The sequence below is a fragment of the Mustela nigripes genome, chromosome 2, assembly GCF_022355385.1.
Source record: "Mustela nigripes isolate SB6536 chromosome 2, MUSNIG.SB6536, whole genome shotgun sequence".
In the NCBI taxonomy this organism is placed as follows: Eukaryota; Metazoa; Chordata; class Mammalia; order Carnivora; family Mustelidae; genus Mustela; species Mustela nigripes.
The window spans coordinates 74,882,028-74,902,003 of NC_081558.1; the positions used below are offsets into that span (position 1 = coordinate 74,882,028).

The 19,976-nt window shown below is 40.2% G+C and overlaps 1 protein-coding gene across 1 annotated transcript in view; it reads right to left on the reverse strand.

Moving 5' to 3' along the window:
- Window positions 1-19,976, reverse strand: part of LOC132010476 (uncharacterized) — a 556,343-nt gene that overhangs the window by 301,218 nt on the left and 235,149 nt on the right. The window contains exon 3 of the mRNA XM_059388320.1: window positions 2,521-2,589. Within this exon, the coding sequence (XP_059244303.1) occupies window positions 2,521-2,589 (69 nt within the window). The remainder of the gene's footprint in view (window positions 1-2,520; window positions 2,590-19,976) is intronic.

Consider the following 19,976-nt stretch of genomic DNA (forward strand, 5'->3'; position numbering starts at 1 on the left):
AGGAGAAGAATAAATGAAACAAGATGGGATTGGGAGGGAGACAAACCATAAGTGACTCTTAATCTCACAAAACAAACTGAGGGTTGCTGGGGGGAGGGGGTTTGGGAGAAGGGGGTGGGATTATGGACATTGGGGCGGGTATGTGCTTTGGTGAGTGCTGTGAAGTGTGTAAACCTGGTGATTCACAGACCTGAACCCCTGGGGATAAAAATATATGTTTATAAAAAATAAAAAATTAAAAAAAAAAAGAGGATCCTCAATACAAAGCTGATGTCACCAATATTAGTTTTGATTGGGCTACCATTTGGAAATGTCATCAAATTAAGCCTCCCAATCCAAATGGCACTGCAAAGATTGAAAGACCGCCAATATAATCACATTTCTTTCAACATATGAGAAGACAAAAATGAAACCCCTTTTGGTAGCTCTTTTGCTCCTGGATTTCACATACAGGTAAGAATTCAGAGGACACATTGGGAAATGTATACAGGATGGTTACCATTTTAATTTGGCTTGGATATCAAAAACTACACAAAACCATCTAAACATTACCAGATTTCAGTTAAAAGGGTCACTGGAATATTGGAAAGCTAAAAGGATACATTCTGAGAATTAAGGACTGTCCCAAATATCATCCTGTCTTTGCTTTTCTCTTTTCACTGCAAGATGTAAAAACTTTGTAGGACCAGTCCAGAGTCAGATTCATATTAGACTATTTCCCTAGGATGTCCTCAGAAAAATTGTTTGGGCTTATAAAACTGAGTAAGTTCTAGGGGGAAAAAAATCACAGAATTGTAGACCAACTGAAATCGTGTAACCTTAGACAATATAATCTCTGTGTCTCACTTTCCTTAGACTGTGAAGATCAGATTAGAACATCTCCCCCATCTTCAGGGAGAGCGCAGGGATGTGACCAGTGACTTGCTCAACCCACACCAGACAACCAGACAAACTCTGGAAAGTGTGAGAAGTGTGAGAAGAGAAATCAAAAACACTGATTAAAACCCAATGTGCATTTTCAGGAGATGCAGGAAGCCAAAGAAAACTGGATATTCAAAGCAATCTCCCAAGACTGGAGCCATTGCCCCTCTTTTCAGGTTGCCTTTTTTCTTAGCTCACACTCACAAAGCAATATATCCTTCCAGAGTTAAAAGACACTAAGCAAAGCTGATGCCAGTGGAGGCAGAGCTATCACCTCAAGTTTTTTCTACCAACCAATCAATATAAAAAGAGGCACCATGGGGCACCCAGGGGATGCAGTGAGTTAAGCATCCAGATTCTTGGTTTTGACTCAGGTTGTGCTCTCAGGGTCATGAGATCAAACCTCACTCTGGGCTCCACACTCAGCATGAAATCTTAAGTTTCTCTCTCCCACTGCCTCTACCCCTTTCCCCCTTTCCCTAATGTGCGCACTCACTCTGTTTCTCTCTCTCTTTCTCTCAAATAAATAAATAAATAAATAAATAAATAAGATAAAAGAGGCACTGTGATAAAATAATGCATAATGGAAGAATTTATTTTTCCCATTAATTTCTTTAATATTTTTATTGATAAGTGTCAATTTCTTACAAAGAAGTTGCGAAGACAAGATAAAAGAATATAACAAGAGTGCTCACATTATGCTGAGACTGGACTAAATTACCATCCATACTAAGTGTCTACAGAGAGTCAATAAAATGTGGGAGAAGATGCAACTATAAACCATTTATAATGTGCTTCTTCTACCATCACTCCAGCCTGCCTAAGTGACCTTAAAAGTCTAAAAGAGAATTTGGACCAATAAAGCAAAAGACATGACAGAGCTTATTTCCTGTTGGTCTCGAGGTAACAAATTCAAGTCCTACCCAGCTTTTAGAGTCTAAAGTTAGTGTTCTCACCATATGCTGCTTTAAATAGAAGCCCATGTAGTCACCTGTGTAAATGGCTTACCAACCTAAAAATCTTGCTTTTTTTACACACAGAAACATAACGGTGCTGTACTGGCTTAACTTGCTTGACCCGAACGCAGATTTTAATCATCCTGAGTAACAAGGTGAAAAAGTGATTATTTGCAATATCAGTACATTTTCGGATATACCAGTATATACACTCCTAGAGATCCTTTGTGTCATACACACACACACACACACAGAGGCATGCACATATGCACACACATGGGAACATACACACTTTCCTAGAACAGAAAGGACAGAGAGAAAATCTTTGGTTGAAGAATAAGAGGCAAATCTATTCTCACGAATTGCCAGACTGACTTCGTTAGCTAGGCACGGAGGAGGGCTGTGGATGTGGAACTGGGCATTTCCCTCTCACTGTTCCCCTCACGTAGCCCTGACTGGAGACTCGAGGTGGATAGAAGTCACCAAAGAGGAACTCCACAGCCCTTTGCCAAGGGGCCACCTTCAAGGTGAGAACAGGCAAGAGCCTGATACCCTCCACGTTTGCCCAGTAACGAGGTAACTACTTTGAAGGGCACTTCGGGGGGAAACAAGCATGACGAGATTCTTAAAAAGAGCATGTTACCTGATGTGGCTGTGAACTGGACCATCTGCTATAGGAAGGAGCCCCCGAAGACTTGCTGGCCGAGGGTCTCTGAAAAAGGGAAAGGGGGGGGAGATTTCATGTTGTCACACAAACTGAATCACTTTCTATTTCTCTAAACAAATTATTTATTCAGTGTCTACAGCTCCAAAAATTAATGCAGTCTTAGACTGTCTCAATTTACTCTCTGTTTCACTTCTTTTAAAACACATTCTCCTCAGTGAGTATAATAATACAAACACCAGAGCCAAAACATCTGGATCCAACTTGCAGTGTGTACTCGTTGTTTGACCTGGTGAAAGTTATCCAAATTCTCTCTGTCTCTACTTTGTCTTCAGTGAGACTAGAATAATAATTTTTATGTCACAGGATTCTTGAGGGGATCAAATTTTGTATGGTAAGGTGCTGTACACATAGAAGCCTTAATTCAACAAGCAGAAAATAAGGCAAATTATTATAAGTTTCCACATGAAACCAAACTGGTATACAGATATCCACATTAATAAATGAGGTCATTTGAATCTCTTACTATAAAGAGACCGTTCATCTTGGCAAAGACCTGACCGTACTATTGTTACCAGTTCTCTGGGCTTGTAAAAATACCATAAATTCACTGTAGATTTTCTCATCCACAGCCATTCTTAACACCACTTGGCAGGGGGTGGGGTACGGGGGGTGAACTTCTACCAGAGAGGCTCAAAAAAACAAAATAAAACAAAACTGCATACGCACATCCTCGGCATTTCCTCCCTCCACTCCAATGAGACAAAATGTAATTTTGGAGGGGCAGGAGGTAACAGAGTTCTGGGAAACCCTTTGCTTTTCTGATAAAAGGGAAAAGATAATGCTGTGACCTTCACCACTACTACTCCTTTCTCTCTAAATAAAGATACGATGCATGGAGCTGAAGCAACCATTCTGTGACCAAGAGGAAAAAGGGCCAAGAGAAGAACAGAGATGCTAACCCTAACTGGTCTTCTTATGCAGTTTAACCACAGCTTCAGGCTGCTACTCTTGCAGCCTGAACTTCCTTGGGTAATTGACTATACTCACATTTTCTACCCCTTGCAGAAAGTTATGGATACTTCATGGCAGAGGCGTGAAGATATGGAAGTGATTGGGATGTTTGGAGAATGACCAGTAGACCACTACAGTACTGCCAACTCCATACTACCCATCACGGCATTCCATCTGCCTTTCAGGACCCCTGTGTAATTCTGTGCTGGCCTTTGCTGTTCCTGACAGCTTTCCTCAATCTCTGCCACGGAAGGCTGGCATGCTAGCTAAATGCTGTGTTCTGCCTGCTCAATTCAACTCTCCTCTCACATCTGCCCGTTTGAGGAGATAGACATGGGATCAGCTCCCCTGCCCCACTGAGGCTGATGGGATTGGATGCTATAACACAGTATAAGAGGCGTTTCTGATTTCAACTTGGGTAAAGGGAGAACTATCAAGGAAGTAGCTGGAAATTAAACTAAAAACTTAATCATATTCCCTCAATGAGAAGCAGTAGCAGTGAATTTCAAACACATCTGACTTTACCAGCGCATGACCATGTACCTTCTCTTAATGCCATTTTCTTAATTGTGAAATAAGAATAATTTAGATGGTCTCCATGCTCCCTCCTTATCCAACCCCAAATCTAGTCAATTAAATGATGCTATGCTTTACTGATTATAGTGGCAACACTGAACTTCCATGGAAAGATGCGATTCCTCTCAATGTTATGTACCTAAAATACCAAAGAAACATCTGAAACCTCTGTTACCTAGAAAATGCTAGTTATCCAGAAATAGCCCATTGCCTGAATATTGTAGCAGATCCTGACTTCTCTGCATTTTTTGGAAGGGGCCATTGGCTGATTTTCTACCCCAATGATTTGGGCTTCAGTAGAATCTCGTCAACTCTCCTTAAGTCATAACCTTTAGGAATTTACCATCAGATTAATTTTTGAGACATCATATGTTGAGAGCATAACTTATCATAGTTTCAAGCCACAATACAGGTTTCTAAAATTAAACCATAATTTTTATATTATTATCAGGAAAATAAAGCTTTATGGTTTTTTTTAATTGAGATATAATTGACAAATAATATTATATAAGTTTAAGCCATCAGAGTTGATTTGATACATCTACATTTTGCAATATGGTTATCACCCTACTGTATATAGTAAATTTTATATAAAACATGTATATTATATATAACATATATATCTCTTCTTTATCCACTCATCTGTTGACAGACCCTTAAGTTATTTCCATATCTTGGTTATTATATATAATGCTGCCAGAAACACCAAGTGCAGATATCTCTTTGATAGCTTGTTTTCTTTTCTTTTTTTTTTTTTTATATCATAGAGTAGTTCTATTTTTTCCATTTCTTAAGGAAGCTTCATACTGTTTTCCACAGTGACTGCACCAGTCCCACCAAGAGTGTGCACAAGGGTGCCCATTCCTCCACATCCCCATGAACACTTGTTATCTCTTCTTGAAAGCTTTGATTTTTTTTAATCAAAATAAAATGATGGTAATCAAATTCAAGACGTGAACACTAACATTCAAAAAAATATTTTAAAGAAAAGTGAGATGTGGGACCTACAGTATATGAACCAAATTATTACGGAACCTTGAAGTGGGAAGGACAGAAAATGGGTTTCTGTGGATTTGAATGCAATAAAAACCCAATGTGAAACACACAGCTCTCCCTTCTTGAAAGGTGTCATGATACTTCCATGCCCACGCTTAACTTTCTCCTAAAGGTCACACTGCACTTCAGCACACAAGTATAATTAACTGCATAATGGTAATTGCAGTCTATTGTGATTCACACACTTCATGTCCTTTCTAGTGCTAAGGATAAATGTAAAAGGCCAGAGAAACAACAAAATAACTGGTCAATATTAATTACAATTTTAAAGACATGGCCACGTCCCAAATTGTAGCATAGCTTCTGATGGATGTGACTATATTCAAAAATCAGTTTAATAGCACAAAACACAATATCTGATATCTTTTTGAATCTTTGATTCAAAGATATCTTTTTGAATAAACTAACCATAAGGTGTAGTTTGGATTTCAGTCTGGACGAAAATAAACTCACAGATAAGTAATAGATCATACCCTCCATCTCTCCCTCTTAGTGCCCTTAGCAGTGGTTAATCAAAGGACAGTATCCAGATCAGAATAATGAGGCAAGCTGGTTTAAAATGCAAATTTATTGACCCCAGGAATTTACAAATCTCTGGAAGTGGGATCCAGCAATTTGCATTTTTAAGAGGCTCTTCAAGTGATTCGCATTTAATCTTGGAAGCAAAGAAACATCCCAGAATATTCCCAGCACACACTTCTACTGCTACATGCATCCACTGAGTAAGGATGATGATGAGTAGAGGTATGAAGACCCAAGGATATTATTGATAGTAGTTTTCTCTAAACAGACAAAATGAACTCTCAAACTCCAGAGAAATATCTCTGGAAATTGTGGGAAGATGCTTGAGGAAAAAGAATCTGATTTTTAATCTACTGATATAGATTGAATGTTGAACCACCACAGTCCAATTAAATGGCTGAGTAAGGGTTGCAGTTTAGATATCCAACTCCTGTCCTTGGAAAACCTTCCCTGAATACCAAGAACTGGCTACTCTACTGATGTTTCCGGCACATCTGCACTTACATCTTAGCAAAACTTCTGTTACACTCACTTGTAATTGCCTTCTAAATGCAGATTCCTCTTGTAGAATGGACATTCCACAAGGTTATAAGGGAAGACAGGAGAGAGTTGGGGCTGGGTCTTATTTACTCAAATAACTAGGCATGCTTGTATACTAAGTGCTCAGTAAACATCAAATTAATTAATAGGTTTAGCAGGCTTAATCCTATTCAAGTTTAGCGAGTATGACCAGGGGACTGTGACAATGGAACCAACACGCCTGAGGACAAATGCAGTAAAAACTGGTCAAATTCCAGAGCCTCAGTGGCTGCTATAATATCTTAGAAAGGGTAATACCACTGGCCCAGATTTCAGGATATTAGGGTAAGGAGTTCCCTAATGTGGCTTCATAGAAAATACCAACCGTTAAAGTCAACAGGGCAAGAAATCAGGGAAATGGCAGACATCACACAGAAGTAGAAAGCACTGGTGAACGGCTACATGTGATTCCATAGGAAATGTCTCCAGAAGGCTGTGAGGTAACTGCCAAAGGACTAGATGATCTACAAAAACAGAGAGAGGCCGGAATTCAAAGAAATATTGAGGCAAAAATACATACCCCAGTTTGCGTCTTCTCTCTCTCCCTCCCCCAGGCTGTGGGTCTCAAGCAGATCCAGGTTACTTATATCAGAGAAGGGAGCTCAGGAGGAGGAGGATGGAAAACTGTTTAGTGACAAAAGCACGCAGAGTGTGCTATTAACAAAGGCAGGGAAGTACTATGCAGAAACCTGGAAGACAGACCAAATTCAATGGCAGCTCCTAAGTGAGGAAGGCTGCCAATGCTGCAGGGAGCCCACCAGCCAGCCAGCCGCCCTACTTCGTCCACACTGTCCTTCGCTTGGCCAGCTACTTCCAAGTCTAATTGCCCATCAGCGTAAGACAAGGAACTTTGGGAATGTGTACATTTTTCAGTAGCTAGAGTTCTTTCTGCATTTGGCCTGGAGCATATTTGGAGAACGAGAAATGAAGAACCAATAAATAGTGTTAGAAGGTGCCAATTAGACATCTGCGTTTAACATCGTGGCACAAAACGTCATTGACAAATACAGTCCAGGAACCAACACGGGTTATTCAGACAGACTGAACTCTGGATGACAGACATGACTTTTGGGATTTTAATTTCAGATGGAAAACCATGTTTCCAGCCCCAGTGAGATGAATCATGCAAGAAACAAGACCAAACAGCAAAGAACCTAGACAGCAGTAACACTTTTAATAAGTAAGGTAGGAAGAGATGACTCAAAAACCTTCCCAGGGCAAGAAACTTTGTAAAGAATAAGTGGTAAAGGCTCTACCCACATGTACCTTCATAAGGAGCTACCAAAAAAAAAAAAAAGAAAAAGAAAAAAAGAAAAAGAAAAAAGAACCCACACACAACCAAAGTCAACAACAACAACAAAAAAAACAAGTGCACATACCAAGCCAGTTAAGAAAAGGAAACTGATTAAGAAAAAAAAAAGGTATAGGGTGAAGTTCTGCAATCTCTTTAACAATTTTGCTATTGAAAGCATGATTTCGGGGGCGCCTGTGTGGCTCAGTGGTTAAGCATCTGCCTTCAGCTCAGGTCATAATCCCAGGGTCCTGGGATGGAGTTCCACATCTGGCTCCCTGCTCAGCGGGAGTCTGCTTTTCTCTCTCTCTCTCTCTACCTGCCTTCTGTTGATGCTCTCACTCAAATAAGTAAATTTAAAAAAAAAAAAAAAAGCATGATTTCCTCTTTATTATTATAATACCCTGGAACACATATTCCAGCATGTGCTGTTGCATGGACTCAGCATTTATGGATGGAGCCTATGCTGTGAATGTGAGAAACATGAGAAACAGCCTCTCCCCTCCCCATCCTCTGTAAACACCATGATCCATTAGTTACCTTCACTCTGATAAGAAATTATCAAGCTCAGGGCACCTGAGTGGCTCAGTAGGTTAAAGTCTCTGCCTTCAGCTCAGGTCATGATCTCAGGGTCCTGGGATCAAGTCCCGCATCGGGCTCTCTGCTCAGCAGGGAGCCTGCTTCCCTCTCTCTCTCTCTCTCTGCCTGCCTCTCTGCCTACTTGTGATCCCTCTCTGTCAAATAAATAAATTTAAAAAAAAAAAAAGAAAGAAATTATCGACCTCAGTTATGGAATCCCAGAACTCTGGACTAAACCATCATTGCCAAGAAGTCCTATCATGTTCCTAATGCTACAGAGAATCCTCACAGTTAGTAGCTAAAAGCTGATCTAAATCTTTCCAATTTCAATAAAACTCCAGATCATGAAAGTATATGACAAACAGCTCATATAATCTCCATCTCTTTCTAAGGCTCAGCATTTTCTCCTATTCTTTTCCCAATTAAATTAACCAATGCTGTTTAACCTTTCTCTGTGTGCCCTCGTCTCCAGTCCGTCTTCAGCCATTTCACTGCCCTTCTCTGGGTCACCTCCAATATCTCCACGCTCCTTCTTCTCAAGTTGTGAAATCTGAAATTGAATGAGTTACTACTCCTTGTGTCCTCAGTCCATTATGAAAATGCAAAAAAAACCTAAGCTAGCCTCAATGCAAAAAAAAAAAAAAAAAAAAAAGGGAAGAAAATCCCAACACAATTCCAAGCACTAAACATTGACTTAGTAACTATAGTCATTAGCCTTTGCCTCTTGGTCTTATTTATTTTCCATTGATGAAGGAGAAATAAAGGAATCTTGTTTAAGGAGACCTAACCCAGTCATCGTGTTGTGCTTACAAAAAGCAGATGCAGAATAATAGAGACTCCATCTGTCTCTATAAGTTAAAATAGCATATATATTTACTGAAACCAAAATGGCGCTCTCATTTTCTTTCCTAGGGTCTTTCTTTCCTAGTTCTCTGGCCCCTCCTTGTCAGAGGAAGCATTTTGTTGCACACCTAGGAAGTGCAAAGTTACCAACAGGCATTGCGAAGATGGCATTGCTTTCTTCTCTCCTTGTCCTCCCCTTGCTGCCCCCAAGAACCACCTTCTAGCCCGCCCTTGTCACTCCTTATCCTTTACCCTTTGTAGGTTCTTCACAGCTCCTCTCACTATCTGAAATTCTCTTGTTCATGTACTTATTTTGTTTTTCAGTGTTCCTGTCCCTCCCTAGAATGTAAGTACCAGGAAAAACAGCTTTCTTTTTTTTAATACTTCTCTTTCTTAACCATCACTGTACTATCACACACACACAGCAGTATCTTCATATATACCCGCTGAATGATTCAGTGAAGGAAGAAGTACACTTGGTTCTTACTCTCAAAGACTTTACAGCCCAGTGAGGGAGATGAACACAAACGCAAGTTCATTCCAAGTGGTGCTGCTCTTTCCATCACATATGCAGGCTGGGCAGGCATGTGCTGCATGGGGAGCCATGTGGTATATTACAAGACTTTTCCACAAACAAAGTAAAATGCCTTGCTGTAATAAAATTCATACATTAGGATCATTTTTTAAAAAGCGGAAGTAAACAATCTTATGGAGAGTACCTTTTTCTCATTTATAAAAAGCTGCTCTGTAAGCTAACAATGGTTTTACGGGGGTAGAGCTGATTTTAGGGCCAATTCCCTGGGCTTAGGCTTTGAGTATCCTGGACCAGGGGCAGGAAGTCAGGGCATAAGGCATTCCTTCACCAACAGATGCTGCTTTAAATAACCAGAATGTGGTCTCCAGGCTCCAAGATGACCTCCAAAGACCCTGCTTCCTGATATCCATTCCACCTTCTAGTCCCCTCCACAATGTACAGGGTTGGTATGCTTGACCAATAGAATATAATAGTAACAAGGATATGTCACTTTTTAGGTTAGCTTATTTTCTGGGGCATGGCTTATCACCTTTGGGTTCTGTAGATCCAAGCCGTGTCACTAGAGAAACCATGTCATGAGCCACTTTATCAAGAGTCCCATGTGGGGAGAAATTGAAACCTTTCGCAGACAGCTACATGAGTGAACTTGGAAGTTGATCCTTCAGCCCCGGCCAGGTCTTCAGAGACTGCAACCCTGGCTAACAGCTTGAGTGCAAACTTTAAAAGAGACCCTGACCAAGAGCTCCTGTTCACTTATCCCCAACCCTCAGAAACTGCAAGCTGATCAAGTTTTGCTGTTAAGCTGTTAAATTTGGGGTCATTTGTGACACAGAAATATATTAACTAATTCACATTATTAGCAGAAAAACTATTCAGCTCTTAGTCTGTAGAAAGCATACAGTATTCTGTGAATCATACCTACCGGAGGGGAAGACATTACACTTCTTACAAAAAAAAAAAAAAAAGAAAGAAAGTTTCTAGATTTTTCCTCCTTTAGGTTTTTTTTTTCTTTTTTAAATTAAGTCCCTGAATTTCCACATTGTTATTTAACATGTCTCGCAGTCACTTTCTCCAAGGAGACAGAGAACTGTAAGTCCCTGAAGACGCAAGCACAAGGTAACCCCCAACTCCCTTCCTGCACAGGACTAAAAACAGTGAACAGGATGCTCAGTAAATAAATGATAAGCTTCCTGTTATCATGCAGCTTTCTCTGTAACTCAACTTGATCTTGCTGTATCTTACAACAAAGAATAGATTCACTTTCGCTACTGGGCTCAATCTGCCACTCAGAGAAACAGAAACCCTTCTCTAGTGCAGCTGCCTAACAGGGGAGGGGAGGGTATTCTGCTTTCAAGGTACTAAGGGGAGGGGAGGGGCGACTCCCACAGACCCACAAGAAAACACTGAGTTGATTCGGTGTTCGCCCATCTGTTATATAGAGACTGGACCCACAGAACAACCTCCTGAAAAGTGGTTCTCTGGTCCTTTTGGGGAAATGCTACATTTTCCAAATGATTCAACCCATGCATCAGCAAAATTTTTCTATAGGGGACCACAGAATAAATATTTTGGGGCTTTGTGGGCCATACTCTTTCACAACTACTCAACTCTGCCATGTGACCTGAAAGCAGCTATAGAGAATACAACACAATGAGTGGATGTGGCTGTACCCCACTAAAACTATATTTGCAAAGATGGGCTTGATTCAGATTTGGCCCATGGGCTGGAGTTTCCATAGAGTTCTTGTTCCCCACTGGAATGTTTAAGTACCAGGAAAGCAGGAAGGTTAACACAGAGGACACTGTTCCAACCTCTCTCTTGGAGAATTACTGAACATGTTGGTACATAAAAGGCATTGAGAATTTCTGCTCCAAAGACCCATCCATGGATCAACTTGTCCCAACATTACTTGTCCAAAGAATGAATGAATTTATCTATCTATCTATCTATCTATCTATCTATCTATTTATTGTTGGCTGGCTGGCTGTACCTCTCCCCTCCTTTTTTTTCTCACTCAACTTATTTTCTTACCAAATATTTATTAACATCTCAGGAACCTAGTCTTCCATAGTACCTCCCCAAGGAAATAATGAGTCACTGAAACTGCCATGTTCATCTGAGTGAACAATTGGATTCTAACTCTTTAGAAAACTGGTTTGGAACTCAGAGTGTCAGTGAACATCTTAAGCAATACCTTGACTTTCAAACGTAAGATAGTCCCAAAGATAGAAAATTGTAAAAGTATCTGGGGTTTTGTGTGTGTGTGTGTGTGTGTGTGTACATATAATATGTTTTATGGAAAACTGATTGGCTAACTGCTTCCCACATTTTTCTGTGTCCTCTACCTCCCCTCATCCCTGTCCTAGAAGTGATTGTTCCTTTTGGAACCATAGTATGAAAACCATTAGGAAGTTATGGAGTAGGTCATTACCTCCAGAAAATGTCATATCACTAACACATCCAAAACTTAGAACACAGAGTTAATTTCACTGGCCAAATTAGCAAATTAGTGATTTTCTGCCAAAGTGTCTTAGGAACTTATAAAACACACATAGTGGCATCAGGGATTGTCAGAGTTCTTTTAAGCAAAAGAAACCTTGAATTCCTTCATTAGTAGTCTCTAATTATTGGTGGTTGTGGGCCAAACAGACCAAATCTGGAGTAATACAGGAGTGCACCTCACCAGGGTGTGAACAGCAGGAGACAGGGATCATTGGACAACATCTTGGAGCCTGCCTGCCACCAAGGTAGGTGGAACGAAATCAGACAAGCAGATTTTTCCCCCTTCCTGGATCTGATACTAATTATAAGGCATTAACCAAGTCATTTCAGCTCATCTATAAATTGGGGAGGTTGAACAAAAGTCAAACTTGCTGTGAAAATGAGAATCTATCAATATTCATACATTGCTTTAAATATTTTCAGTGCATATTCATATTAGTGTTGCCACAATGTTAAGTGGGAAGGATCTGGTCACAAGCTGGCTAGGGTCCAGTTTCCCAGAATGGAGCTACCCCTAACCTGAACTCCAACCCAATCATTTTTCTCTCAAAGGCATTAGAATTCCCAGGACAGACTCTCCTGAGCTTAGATACCACCAACGTACTCTAATCCAAAAGGCTTTTCAAAGCTTGAACTTTCCAAAGCCTGAGGAGGGGGTGGTGGTTGCTGAATTTTAAGAGTGGTTTATTAAACTGTCCATCAGATTAGAGGTTGCTCTTTCTATCTCCCAGACTTTTCCTTCATCATGGAGAGACATGGAACTCTCAGAAGTTTTTCTTATAGAAACATATCCCAGGACACTACACAGCCCTCCATTCTTATCCTGGTATTTCCTCCAACCTTTTCACCTCATCACCAAACAGTGGGAAGACCAAGGTCTCCTCTGCACACGTAATACCAGATGCTAACTCAGTGGCAATGATCCTTCCAACCATGGGCACTTGTGACAAGGCTCTGATCTAGCCATTTAGCTGTGGCTAGCAAGGGGAGCATGGCCACACTACCATAATGAATCAGATTTGCTCTCCATGCTAATTGCTATGTACAAAACACTACTGGCATGCACACTTTCCAGGATGAGCATGTTGACAAGTGGAAGACGTTTGAAGTCTGTGCTCTGTGACTGAATGGACTAGGGCAGAGAGAATGCTTTTCTGACTCTTCCTGACAAGTCCTCATGTGGCTGATTCTTCTGGGGGCATAAATGACAAAGAGAAGTAGAAAAACAAATTTTTGGCTCTTCTCTGCCAGGAAACTAAAGATTTCATAATTCTCAAAGTAAGGAATGACTGTAGAGTTTAAAACTTTATGAAGAAATAGCCATATCCCATCAAAATGCTCGTGAATAAACGGGGCGGGGGGGGTTGAAGTTAATTCCTCCAAATAAAGCTCTCTATTTGGAAGAATTTTGTTGCCATCTGCTTCTGAAACTTTTTTAAAAACAGGGAGGAGGAAGGTGAGGTGAAGAATTAAGCCTAATTTTCAGAGAACGAGATGATTCAGGGCCAAAATGGATAAAAGCATTCACAAGCATTAAATCACAAAAAAAATTAACTGCCCAATGCGATGTGTATTTAGGTGGAGCAAATTCCAAGAAATTGTGGAAAGGCTGCCCTCTTCAGACACACTATTTTTCCTTAAGTTGCTATAGGTTTTTCTATATAAGTTTCTCTATAGGGGAAAACAGAGTATGGGGTAAAATATCAAGTCTGAGCTTTACTCTAATAAATAAATGTCAAACAAGGACATGAAAAAAAAATGTTATTGAGTACCTAGTGTGCTTGTCCGGACTTGTCTGAAATATATATCTTGAAAGTATTCCACATGGCCCTTGAAGCATGGAAGCAAGCTTCAGAATCCTAAGTGGTGATTAATTAATGGAGCTGTCTGTGGCTGAAATGTTTACCTCGGCTGTCACGTACCTAAGTGCATTCGGAATAACCAACTGAAGTCACAATAATTGGCTTTCATGTCATTAGAAATTTTAATAGCCATGATGAACTCTACTCTTATTCCACAAAAAATCCTTGTTTTTGGTTTTATTCCTGTAATTCTGAACAACCCAAAATGACAATTAAGAAGAGTCCTGTCATAATGGTAAGTATTGTGCATAGTTGGGACCTTGGGAAGGCACTAATTCTACTGTCAGCAGAGTTTCCTTAGAATACCCCACAGACACGTACTAGTGAGAAGCAAGGAGAAAATTTCATTTGAAACACAACTTGTTTCTCTACATTTCCTGATCTGGGTTTTTTTCTCCCCCAACCATTTATTTTTTCAATGATCAAACGCAAAGTATAAGTAATATAATAAGATGGCTTCTAAGAACCACACTCAAAAGCCAATTTCAATTATTTACAGTCAGTTCCAGAACAAATGAGAGCATATATATATATATATATATATATATCCAACAAATCATAAAATACTCCCATTGTATCATCTTCTGCAGGAAGGACAGGAAGAAATTTTAGTTTGCAGGGTGGACTTTTGCTTCATAACAACAACAAAAAGAGAGGGCACATAATATACTCAAACAGAGGTCACTGGGGAAAGAATTTCCAAATATTGTTTTCGACAAACAATTGTTGATGGAAATTGAATTGGAGTCTACAGGAAAATGGTGTGCAGAGCAATAATAACTACAGATTTACATAATATGTGACACATGTAATAGAAGTATCCATTTTTTGCACAGGGACGTAAACACAGAATGAACTTGTTCATAATGTGAGGTGATCAGGCTGAAAGGAAGTGCGTGCCAGCATGTTTCTCCTCTGCCTTCTAATATTCAGTTTCATGTATAATTGATAGGCTACCATTTTTATGATGGTTAAAATAAGAGTAAATAAATTATGAGGATTTCAAATATAAGCCATTTTCCAGGAAGGCTCAGTTTTTCTTTGAATGGACATCATATGATTTTAATTCTGAAGGCATTTCTAGCAGACTAGCAATGTCATTGGCTTCTTATGTTCCCAAATTTTACTTAGCTTCCAATCTAAGATTGGTAGACGACTAGACCTCAAATACAACCCTTGTTTTATATTTTTGCAAAGGTGAAATTCATAACATTTGGGCTGAAGAGCCAGCATAATACCAAATGCTGAACTTCGGTTATACTTGTATGCAGGGATAAAATGAGGAAATGCCAAACAGAACACGCTTTACCCCAAGACCTTGGGGTAAAGAGAAGTGAATCACATGCGCCGTAACTTCTGAGTTTTCAAATACAGATCTATTGGTTTACATAATTAAAATTCTGTAAAATTACATTTTGAACATATATCCAACTATGGACACTATATATACACATATATAAGCTTGTAAATTTGCACAGTGTATGTATATAATTATATAAACGTGTATTATAAATAATATATTGTGTATATATAATATACATAATATATAATATATAATATATATTGTGTAAATATAAATATGTTTATAGTCATATTTTTGTATTTATCTTATTTATGTTATTAATATATGAAGATATTTACTAGCATGTACAATATGTAAGTATATAACATACTATGTATAATACATAAATATTATATACAATATATAAGTATATAACATTATATATTACACATTAGATATGTCACATGCTATATGCACATATTTTATAATTACATATATTTCATATTATGTAATATGCTATATAATGACGTTATATATACTATAGATAATGTTGCTGCTAAAATGTATATATAAAATCATAGGCACTGAACTTATATTGAAATCTGAGAGATTTCCAAGGGTACTCTTTACTGTATGCAATTTCTAACTTCCACAAGGACTTTGAAATGAGAACCCTTTCATGAGAGGAGACACCTCTGTATCTATCCTCACCAGAGCACTCCACAAGCTTTCCAGCTTCCGCAGACATAAACGCATCTTTAATACTGAGCTCAGGAACTCCTTCATACAACTTCAAATCAAAGCCAATTTGTTTTTTTTGAATTGGTATTGGCTATGTTGGCCTTGGTCTACAGACAATTTGAAACAGAACCATATGGTATAATCAGGGATTTTATCACTGATTATGACACCTTTGTTGTAAGGTGCAGTGAAAGAAACACCAAATTACCTGGGAGATGTGAAAAGGAGAGCTAGCAGCCAGTGAGTGTTGGGACCAGACTATTCCACGGACAGGTACCGTAACCACCAGACCTCCCAGCTTCTCCAGGTCTCTGTGCTTTGATTAACCAGTGCTATGGAGGCACTGGATTACCCTTAAGGCATCAGTACAATCATTGTAAAAGGCTCTCGAAACCCCTTCTTCCCTCAGATGCACATTAAATAAGCTAGCATTCACGCCGCTTTCTCCTCACAGACAAACCATTACCAGCCACTGTTACCATGGCACAGACACACGCCAGGGAAAAGCCCCACACACAGAAGGGTTGTTTTTGTGATTAACTGATAGAATCAAAAGGAGAAAAAAATAATAGAGCGGGAACTCAAGCCATGCATAGCCATTTTTCCCACATGAACAAAATATTCATAAAAACAAACAGAGCATGGAGCCAATACGGCAAATTTCAGACATGAGCATGATTTTATAAATAATGACTTATAAAACTGTGGGAGAAAAGCAAAAGACAGCCAGTGTGCATTCTCCAGGGTTTGCCATACATCACAGCTTCGTTAGCGACAAGACAGAGGCAGCTCGGTCTCGGGAAAACCCCACAGCTCTACCAGGAGCAGGGAGGCACATGAGCTACAGGGGTGCATGTGAGGGTGCACTTCAGTTCCAGGGGACAAACTCCTCTAATCACCGAGGCAAAGCTACTCAAGTCTGGGTAGAGAGAAAAGTCCTACAGCTCTTCTGGGGAAGGGAACAGCCAGGAGATTTTCTGAAAGAGCTAGCACCTGTCCTTCAGCTTGCTGCTCCAGGATTTCTTACCATGGTGCCAAGTCCGAGGTCCGTGCAGAATGTTAAACTAAAAACACTGGAGCTAGAAATATCTGCAGTGGGGGGCCTGTTGATTTGTTTGCCTGGCTCCCATACACATTTTCTTTCATAAAACAAGGTACTCCTTTGAGAAACTCCTCTATCCCCACTAAGCTTGGCAGTTCAGGTGCATTGTCCTCTGGGTCACCCATGCCTGCCAGGCAGTTTCTTTATCCGGAATCTGGATCTTGGGTGGAATGGCCCAAAGGGCACTTGGAGCTGGTTCATCTCAATGGAGATGCTCTGAAGAGACCACATGGTAGTTTCTAAAACCTTCCTAGATCCCCGGAACTTCCCTCAATGTTGTAAAATGAGCACTGAAGGCTCATTTTGTTTTTTCTTTGAAATGTAATTCTGTCCTACCACATATCTTTCCAATAAATTCCATTTTGCTTAAGTTAGCCAGGGTTAGTTTCTGTTGGATTGAAACCAAAGAACCATAAGAGACACAGACTCTTACCAATTACCGTGTTTCCAATGTCTTTTCCACTCTCCCCTGCACACTATTTACCAAGTTCTGCTCATCTTATACTATTATTTTCTCTCTGTATACACACATTATAATACATGTTATGTTATATTCTGCTGTATTACACTCTGTTATACTATTCCACGTCTTTTGCATCCATAAAACACCCTAATGATGGACCTATTTATTATTGCAGATGCACCGGAGCTGAGGAGGTAATTGTAGTTCACACAAGTTAAACTAGTCATGCATCAGGATAACCGAAAGCCTTTGGTAAACAACAGATTCCTGGTCCCCAGTCCCGGAGGACTGAGTCAGTTGGTCTAAGAGAGGGCCCTGAGAAGTCACTTTTCTAACAAGTTCCCAGATGAGGATGCTGCTTGTCCGGGACCACATAATGAGTAGCACCAGATTAAGTCAAAGCTTCTTGAACTCTGATGTACTTACAAATGCCCTGGGGAATACATTCTGCTTCAGCAGGTCTGAGGTGGGGCCCAAAACTGCATTTCTAACAACCCCCAGGAGAAGAAAATGCCACCACCACAAAGAGTAGCAAGGATTACATGACTGGCTCAGCTTGCACAATAAATAAGTGCCGGAGCCTCGACCTGGTCTCAGGTTTAACTTCTACTCGCTCTGCTGCCTCCCCTGAAAAAACCTGGTCTTTACAGATGGGAAACCCGAAACTCTGAAAGATCATACAATTTGACCAGATCTCTTAGCTCGTTAGTTACATATTTCATAGGACACGGCCCCCATCTTTGATCACCAGCCTAGGCTGCTTTTCTCTGCTGTGCTCAAGAGTTTACAAAATATTGTAGATTCACTCCATTCTACATTAAACCCTGACAAAGACACCAAGATATGGGCAAGGCCAGAACTCATCCTTATTTCATGGATGGGGCACCCAGGTGGGGTGCAGATTGCAGAAACCACTTGTTAATGACCACAATGCTAGAAGGTGTCAAAGCTTGACCTGACCTAAAGCAACTCTAAGGCCAAGTGCCTGCTCCCACCTCCTGCAACAGCCCCCCTCTCTAAGAAGGAAAGACACATCCTTACTGTGAAAGACGGAAGGAACCCAGACAGACAGCAAGTATGGGGACCCAAGACTGAATCCAGGTGTCAAAACTAGAGGTCCTCTAGTCCTGTCTGTCCTGCAGAAGCATTTTCTCTGGCCTCTACAATGTCTGGTTGTTTGGTGGTGGGGCAGTTGCCTGTGTTTAAATACTGAGAAATTTCACACTATAATCTAGAATGAAAGCTGTAAAGATCTGGCAACACAGAGTGCAGATCTCATACCCTACGAAAATCAGCTCTGGGTGTGAGGAGAGGAATGTGGGGGCCTGGGGGTCATTAAGGTGGTCACACTGTCAGTGACCTGGATTTACATGATAGAAGACAGACCACTGGCCCCTTGTTCTTCAGTCCACCACAGCCCTCATTCAGCATACAGCCAGGAGACCCTCTAAGTATTGAGTTCCAATGGCTGCAAACTAAAAATCTACAAGACTACAGTACTATAATATCAACATTTCCCAGGGAAATGCATCTGTTAAAGTACTGGAGAAGAAAAATCCAGAATCCATGCCCCCGCCTTTATGGTTACACGAAGGTAAGTAGCTTCTCACTTTGGATGAAAGCTGAGCTCATGGTTGCCTCCTTTTCTCTCATAAAGTACAAGCTGCTAATTCTATTTGAATTACCACAGCATCCCTACTCATCTCTAAGTTCTAGTACCTTGACTGGTGATTATTTGCTGGTTCTGGAAAACCCTGCCTTTGTAAAAAAAAAAAAAAAAAAAAATCATTTTCTCTACCCTCATGGATTAGCGGTCCCTGTTGCACACAGCCAAGTATGTTCCTGAACAAGGCCAAGGATCCAGCTGGCAAAATCCTGCTTTAGCATAATTTTAAATCGCCGAGTCAACATAATGCCACTCTTCTGTTTAAATTACTGAACAATTAGAACTATGTGGGGTGTAATTCCAGACCGAGTCCAGCCCTGCATGCGACTCTTTTTTGTTGTCACTGTTAAATGACCATATTAAAGCATATCCAGAAGTTGACTGAGGGTAGAGTTCCAGGGCAACAAAATTTATGCAAGGAATTTAAACATTGACATCCTCTTCGTTTAAGACAAAAGATTTGCCTGGAAATCATCACACCTTTAAGACCACAGTAATATATATGTGTGTATAGTTTGGGGTTTTGTTTGTTTGTTTGTTTGTGTTTTTTTGTTTTCTGTTTTTTTTTTGTTTTATTTATTTATTTATTTATTTATTTATTTGGAAAGTCAGCCCTAAGAGCAAACAGCCCTATCCCCTGGTGCTCTGCTGTCTCCTTGCAGCCTGAAGGTAGAAATAATGAGCCTGCAGAAGGGAGTGACAGATTTTATCTTGGAGACACTGACCCGAATGACTCCATTAGCATTGTTCCAAATGAAAAGTCGCCCTCCCTCTATGGGGATTGGAGGGGCTGCCGGGGAGCTAGGATGCACTGAGATGTTC